This window comes from Chanodichthys erythropterus, chromosome 3, assembly GCF_024489055.1.
Source record: "Chanodichthys erythropterus isolate Z2021 chromosome 3, ASM2448905v1, whole genome shotgun sequence".
NCBI classification, from domain to species: domain Eukaryota; kingdom Metazoa; phylum Chordata; class Actinopteri; order Cypriniformes; family Xenocyprididae; genus Chanodichthys; species Chanodichthys erythropterus.
The window spans coordinates 56,167,896-56,176,421 of NC_090223.1; the positions used below are offsets into that span (position 1 = coordinate 56,167,896).

General features: G+C 40.2%; 1 protein-coding gene across 1 annotated transcript; it reads right to left on the minus strand.

The window, feature by feature from the left end:
• Positions 1–399: 399 nt before the first annotated feature.
• sox9b (SRY-box transcription factor 9b) lies at positions 400–3,751 on the minus strand. The gene is made up of 3 exons (XM_067382863.1): positions 3,122–3,751; positions 2,378–2,625; positions 400–2,127 (listed from the first exon to the last, which is right to left on the minus strand). Exons 1-3 carry the CDS (start codon positions 3,532–3,534, stop codon positions 1,418–1,420), a joined length of 1,371 nt encoding a protein of 456 aa, XP_067238964.1. The 5' UTR covers positions 3,535–3,751; the 3' UTR covers positions 400–1,417.
• Positions 3,752–8,526: the final 4,775 nt, after the last annotated feature.

An 8,526-nucleotide genomic window follows, 5' to 3' on the forward strand; every position in this document is an offset into this window, starting at 1 on the left:
CTTCAGCACAAGATCATATTCACATCCTCCATTCTACACCATCAAATTTAGTAATGTTTGAATTCATTGTGTTCATGTGTACTGAATTGTTACTCTTTAATGTTGGATGAGTAGATAACAGTGTTAAAATGTTGTGTTAATGTCATGAATATCCCACAAAAAGACATCCCAGACAGCAACATAGTGTGGCCCAGATCCGGCCCACATCTGGTACATGTGGATTACACACGGACCTGGGCTGCGTTTCCCAAAAGCATCGTAAGCTTAAGTTGATGTCTGGGCCGACACTATGTTGCTGCCATGGATCACAGTTGATTGAAAAGACACATTTTAAAACAAAGAATATTTTCAATATCTTTCTTTTTATTGCAAACAATATGATACAAAAGATAAGCTTCTTTTAAGACGGTGGCATGTTTTACAGTTTTTTTTTAATGAAATAAAGAATAAGGGAAAAAAATAAATGCTGGTGTTTTCATAGAGATGTAGCCAACAGCCTGCAGAAATTCCAGTAAAAAAAAGGAAACAAGTTCCAGTTGTTTCTATGACAGGTTTGATCAAGTTTCACAATTATAATCGGTTCTCAACTAGATTATCAAAAAAACATTTTTAGACAGTTTAAATGGAAACATTAACAAATGATAAATAAACGAGATGGTTAAAGTTTGCGCTACAACTAAATCTTAATCATCTCTGGAAACATTTTATCACAAATTAGTCGTACGAAGCCGAAGTACATGATAAAATGCAAATAGTATTACTTTCAAGTCAAATGAACACTAATGAATAAATTAAAGAGGTTAAGACTCGATGGCATCTGAAGGAATGACAACCTGACCAATAGTGAGCTGCGGAGGAGCCTCAGGTCAAAGGGCACTTCCTGTTTCTCCTCCAGCAGAGGCGATCTCTATAGGCACAGATGGATGAAGGCAGTTTTCACAGAAACAAGAGCTCAACTGATATGGCAACTCTGAAACGGCAGCCGAAGCTACACTTTAGGCACAGACTCTAAAAGCATTCAGACTGTACATCTGTTCAACACTTCCCCCAGCTAACCTGCACACACTCTGCCCAAGCTTTAAGACCCCCCCCCACAGATATATACAGAGGAAAATATCAGGAGTCTTTACAAAAATATCATCAGGGAGGTCACAGACAGCTGCGTATAAATCCCCCGATCCAACAAAACTGAGAAAAACAGATAACACATACACAGTACATACTAAAAATAATTATCTTGATCTGTCCTCACAGAGGATTTCTCTTTTGTTTCATTATATCTAGAAAAATATAATCACAACTCCAAGCAATGTAAAAAGGCACAGTTGGGAGCCATTCCGTTAGATTCAGTACTTTAAAAGAACTCCAGCGTCTTCCCTCCAGCTACGAGAGCGTCTCTAGACAGCCGTTTAGTCTCTCATGGCCGGGACAGCTGGGTGTAGACCGGCTGCTGCTCCCAGTGCTGTGGGCTGTGGGCCTGCGGCACGGACGCGGCGCCTGTCGTGTCGGCGATAGGGGTGTACATGGGCCTCTGGCTGGGGCTCATGTAGCTGAAAGCGGGGTACTGGCCCGTGGCGTGGCTGTAGTAGGAGTTGGCGGGACTCTGGTGCTCGGCGTAGTCGTACTGCGTGCGGCCAATGGAGGGGTAGGAGGTGCTGTAGTGCTGCAGGTTGAAGGAGCCGTAGGTGACGTGCTGCGGGGAACCCTGCCGCTCGCTGTAGTGGCTGGGACTCAGCTGCTCGGTCTTGATCTGTGTCCTCTGCTGGCCTTGGCTCTGCTCGCCGCTGTTGGCCATCGTGCTCAACGAGTGCTGCTGCTGTTTGGACATCCAGCCGTGGGCTGCGGCCCCTCCGGCTTGAGAGCTGAGCCCATAGCCGGCGGAGTACGCCTGCGCGCTGTTGGAGGCCGGGATCCCTGGGTGCCCATGAGGAGGCAGGTACTGGTCAAACTCGTTGACGTCGAAAGGCTCCATGTTGGAGATGACGTCACTGCTCAGCTCGCCGATATCTACTGCCCCAAAGTCGATGCCCTCCTGCAGCGGACGGCCTTCACGCTTCAAGTCAGCTTTGCTGGATGGCAGGTCTGTTTTGGGGGTTGTAGGAGGTGTGGGGGGACCTTGGGACTGACCTGGTTTTCAAAACAGAGACAAGAAAAAAAAATTGTAATGTACTACCTGGCACAAATTATGTTACTGACGCAACCAGAAAGCTAATAAAGATAGACAGCGACATTAAGAAGGCCAGATAAGATTTATGAGTTTCCCTGCAGGCGTTACATAAGGTGCTGTTGCTCGGTGTTTTCAAAGGTAGTGCAAAGGCTGCCGGTCGATTTGCATTGAAACCTTCTGTGCTTCAAAGTTAAGGCGATGTTCAAGTACCTGAGTGGTCTCCAGGGGAGTGCACTTCACCCATGCTGGACGCGGGAGAGTCGGCCTGCTGCAGGGCTTTGAATATGGCGTTGGGAGAGATGTGGGTCTGCTCGCCATCCTCGGCTTCGGTTTGGCCGTTCTTGACGGATTTTCTCCGCCTGGGCTGGTACTTGTAGTCAGGGTGGTCTTTCTTGTGCTGGACCCTCAGACGCTCGGCCTCCTCCACAAACGGACGCTTCTCTCCCTCATTCAGTAGTCTACAAATATCCATGAGAAATGATCAACACTCAGATTTACTTTTTGTGCCTTCTTTCAGTTAATAAAAAATGTGTTCTTTAAATGACTTTTTTCCTGAATCATATTAACCCCAAAACTATAGAAAACGATGATGTTTCATATCCAGTACAACATCTAGATAATTTCTTAAAACCGAAGATTTTCATCTACACAAATGAACTTTTTCTACACTCATGTCCATGTAAGGTTTAGATTGCTATTTACTTTTTAGTTGAACTATACTTTACCACCATTACCTTTATCTTTTCTCAAGCTTATCAGTATTGGCTTATAGGCATTAGTTAGTAAATTAAATAATGCAATTTAATATTAATAATACAAATACAAAGTCTTCCAGAGTTTGCCTGGGCAACTGAATAAATAAATAAGTATTGCTATGACTTCTGGAGATTTTCTAGATTAAAAAAAATACAATACAAATAAATCAAATGCAGTTACGTAAAATCAAGCTCTTACCTCCAGAGTTTCCCGAGGGTTTTGCTGAGCTCGGCGTTGTGTAGGTGCGGATACTGATCCGCCAGTTTCCTGCGCGCGGCTTGAGCCCAAACCATGAACGCGTTCATGGGTCTCTTCACGTGCGGTTTGTTCTTACTGGAGCCGTTGACTCGGACAGGCATGGGCACCAGGGTCCAGTCATACCCCTTCAGAACCTGCGACACCGCGTCTCTGATACACACGGGGAACTTGTCCTCCTCGTCCTTTTTAAACTCTCTCAGGTGCTGCTCCGCTCGGGTGTTCTCGCTGTCCGACCCAGATCCGGAGGGACACGGAGACCCGGCGGAATCCTCGGACATGCTCGGGCTGGGCGCGTCGGAGAGACTCTTGTCCTGCTCGTCGCTCATTTTCAGGTAGGAGTCGAAGAGATTCATGCAGAAGAGTGAAGAAAACTCTAATGCAGCTGTAAAATCCTCCTGCAGGAGTTGAGATGAATGCGTTGAATGCGCGCGCCCCTGCCCAAAAGAGCTCCAAGTGTCAAAAGTTCCACAGAACTGCTCAGATCTGCTTCTCGCAGGTAAATAAACATATGCAGCACGACATATATCACTGAGATGAGGACAAATCCTGTCTGAGTGTATTTGTGTGGAGATATAGAGAGGTTCTGCTCCCTCTCTCTCCAAATCACATCACTTATATATGGATGAATGGAGGCGGAGCAGAACCCGATCTCTCTCTCTCTCTCTCTCTCTCTCTCTCTCTCTCTCTCTCTCTCTCTCTCTCTCTTTCGCTCTCTCTCTCTTTCAATACATACACACTCAGTGCAAAAAGAAAAGAAAAATAAACATCAACATGATTGAAAATATAAAATCTACAAGAACTTGGTGCTCACCTGGTTCCTTGAGTATTTAGACTACACCATAACAATGCATAAACGTAGATGTGGTAAGAGCTAAGAGAACCGGTTTTATTCAAAACTAAAAATAGTTACACCAAAGGGGGGAAAAAATCAGCCAGCTGGTATTTTAATGTATGTACTATAGAAATGTACAAATGCATGTAGTACATTAGTGGTGTGGTATAGTTGTATACAGCCGAATGCCTCTATATGATGCTACTTTTGTTTCTTTTATTATATCGAAAGTATAAGCCTCACCGGATGACGTCTGGAGTGCAAAATCACTCTGTTTTCCATCTGAAGTCAGTTTTCTGCATTTCTCCATTTGATATATCTATATGTCAAAGAAGTTCATAAGTGTAGATGAGTGTTTGCATAGTTCAGTGTGTGTATTTCTGCTCAAATCACTCGTGTGTGTGAATGACAGCGCGCGGGGTTTGTTCGTTTTGTGACCGATAGGGGGCGACATGAGGTCAGAGACTCAACCCTACATTCATTCAGTAGTACAGCCCACAAACAACTGCTTTACTCCGTTTACTTAAAAGCAAACAACGATTTGAAAAAATGACTTTCCTTATTATCACATTTTTTTTTTTTTTTCTTGAAATATCAACACAGCATAGTTAATTACGGGAGCACCTTAATAATGTAACTATGTATTACATCTACAAAAACTAAAACGGCTGGGCATGTTGTCACATGTTGTCTTTGTAAATGTCTTGTGCGATAATGATGGAAATGTTCAGTGGCTTTTTCATAGACAAGAATTTAACGTTACAGAAAGGCCAAGAATTTCCCAAAAAAAAAAAAAAAAAGCACTGGAATAAGAAAATATTATATGGCATGTGATGCATTGTAGAATCTCTCAATGCTAAAAAAAAAAAAAAATCATTTTTATTTGTTTATTGAGAGGACTCTAATTCACCCGTTACAAACTACTTTGAACTGAATCTGTTAGTATTCTATAAGCTAATTTGTTGCATTGAAAACAAATAAATAAAACACAAATTAATGTTTTTATTGAAGTTAAAATCTCTTAGTCTCTTTTTTTTAGTTTATTTCTTGCATTTTTTAATGCCTTATTTCTGTGCTTGTTATTGCTTTGATTTTGCATTCTCATTGCTTATGAATATGTATATTTCATGACATTTTAAAAAGCATACATCATTATTAGCAATACAAACAGTATTTTTCATAGCTGTTAAACATTCAGCGCTTCACAACAGTGAACCAAAGATTTTTCACTTGTATGAATGTGACTGTTTATACTTTACTCATTATGGATAACTTTCATTAATATGCTCTCAGTATTTCTAAACTATAAGTTCAAACACAACAGTACAACAGCAACATCAATATAATACATCTTTGGTAGTAGAATTAGAAATTGCTCAGTTACTCTCTGTCTCTCTGTGTTTATTTGTGCAAGTAATGTTGTGGAAATGTAATTTTGGGCAGAACGTGAGCTACACATGTGTTCCTCATGAGCTACCTGAAATATCATGTTTAATAGATCACAGATGTGCGTCTGCCCTCTCTCTGTATCGCCAAATTACCACAATTACATGATGAGAAAAGCCGGCTTTTTCGCCTATTATAAAATGGGGAAATCATCTACACTACTGTTCAAAAGTTTGTACAATTAAGTATCTGTACAATTTTGTATGTATGCCCACCTAGACTGCATTTATATCAAAGACATCATTTATATCATAAAAACAGTTAAAACAGTAATATTGTAAAGTATGATTATTATTACAATTTACAAAAGTGTTTTCAATGTGAATATATTTTTAAATGTATATTTATAAATATACATTTAAAATATATTTGTAAAAGTCTTTAGTGTCACATGATCCTTCAGAAATCATTCAAATATGCTGATTCTATCTATCTATCTATCTATCTATCTATCTATCTATCTATCTATCTATCTATAAAATCCAACATCAAGGTTTTTTTTTACGTTCTGCTTTTTATGGAATAAAAAATAAAAAGGATAATTGCAACTTTTTATCTCACAATTCTGACTTTTTTTTTCTCAGAATTACATGATATAAACTGGCAAGAATCATAAGAATTGTAAGATAAAAAGTCACAATTATGTTTTAAATTGTTTTATTCCGTGGTGGAAACAAGCTTCCATAGCTTTCATTTCATTGACAGTGCAGGTGAAACAGGTTTCAGATCAGTGTGTCTTTCCTCAGCACCTCAGTATACACAGATGTAGCTGTTGGTGCAGTGGTTAAGTTTTACACACAGGTAGCAGAGGCGTGGGTGGGTTGTGCGGTATCAGCCGGTGGTCTTCAGGGAACTGATACAGCGGGTCCCTCCTTATTCTGCCCTGAGCGTGAAGCACCGTTCCTCATACACTGTAACGCTGGGAAAATTCTCAGCTTTATTTCGAGCCCCAGTGTTAAAAACTGGGAGACAAACAGTGAAAGTCAACTGTTAAATCATGTCCCCCACTCCTGTTCACGCTTGCAGATTCTGTGGCTGTCAGCTGAGTGGCTTTCTTGGTGTGTGTGTGTGTATTTGTGAAGTAAGGCGTTCATGCTTGTGTGTCATGCTTGTATTGTTCCCCCATGTACTTTTATAATGCAATGTTTGTGGACAACCCTAAGTGCTGTTTTCAAACAGTAAGATACTTTTATGGTACAAAACAGATGAATGCTGTTCTTTTGAGGAGAAGCCACAACAGAGGCAATATTGGCTGGATCATGACAGTACGAGATGCTTCGTTCAGGGCTGTAATTGCAGGTATCCTGGATACAATCAACATGTTCTCCAAACCAATACGACCATATAGGTCATTTGTCACTGGGGTCATACGACCCATAGGAGCGTTTACTAAAGTGGCGCCCCTATCGACAACAGAACACTTTCATTTTAATTCATGAAATACGACCCATAGGAGAGTTTGCTAAAGTGGCGCCCCTATCGACAACAGGACATTTTCATTTTAATGCATTGTTCCCTTTTATCTGCGTCATATATCAGGTTTCGCGTAGCTCAATTAGCAGAGAATTGCAATAACAATATGCAATCATGTGATCATGCGATTGTGGGTTCGATCCCAGGGAACACATGTGCTCATAAAGTGTATATGCACTATAAATCACTAAGGTTAGGTTTAGGGATGAATTGGGTGTAGTTGTTAATAAAAAAAAGAGTTTTGCTAAGTGGAAATAGGACAAATGGTGTAAAAAGTCCACACATTGCATTTAAATGAACATGCATTTTGATTGGTAATGACAGTCATACGTCATTTCATGACAACAGACATAACACGACACTGTCAATATTTTTATGCCAGCTAGAGGGCGCATGACTTTAAAATGTAAATATAGGTCGTAATAAGGTGCTTGAAAAATTACCTATAGACCTTATGTAGCCCCACCCCTTTTCAGCGTTGCGCTCGTTGTCTTTTGACTTCCGGTTTGTATTTCCACAGCGATATTACATTTATGAATAAACTGCTCGTTTTAAAATCTTCCCGATCTACAGACATTTGTTAAGACATCTGCTTTAAACATAACAATGCTCATGATAACTTTCATTAACTCTACAACAAGTAAATCCACTTAACCAACTAATTATTCTTTGACAGCAATGCCATAGAAATATACAGAGCTACCTCAAAACGGAAGTTCAAAGACAATTTTATAAAGATGGCGGTGCACTTGTTTCTCTGGTAAATAAGGTCTATAGGGTCGTTTTTTTTGGGTTTTTTTGGAGGACAGTCTTGATACAATGTATAGGATCCAATGATTAACAAAGAAGAACTGCATAGCACTAGATTTTTATAGAATTCATCTACGAACAATTTTATCGAAACAATGGAGTAGTTGAGCAATGGCTTCAAAGCGAAAATCTAGAATCCCAGCATTGTGGCTCTTTGTATTCATGTCTAAAAATACGGTTCCCAACTCAATGAGACTGGTTGCAGCAGTCTGTAAGTATGCAGTACTCAATGGTTCTCTGTTCAGTTTACTGCTACTCGAGAACTGTAGTGACAGGATCATTCAGTCTGATTCGCAAACTAGTCGGAGCAGTCCATTACAAAGAGGGAAAACATCAATTGTTCCAGCATCAGTTACTCCAGAAAGCAAGGTTAACTTAACGTCATATATACCCTGAATTCTAGGTTGATGTACCCAAACCTTGCTTACTTGAGGAATGCAGGTTCCAAAACTGCGGTCTGGATTAAGTTTAGTCAACCCAGAGTATGAAACTCAGAACTAACGGTGACCACACAAAGAAGTTCTCAACCGAGCACAGAATCCATGAGTCATAATGAAATTGGATGTTAAGAAGAAGCTGCTTCTTCTTTTGTTTAATAGCGATTTACATTCTTAGTGCATATCTCCACCTAGTGGGAGGTTTTGTAATCCTATTTTAATCTTATCGTTTAATCTTTCTTAAGTTAGTTTTTTGGAACAATAATTATATTGTTTGTTTGATGTTAAATATGAATTAAAAAAGAGAGATGGATTGACCTAAAAAAACAGTCTGTGCTTTCAAAGAT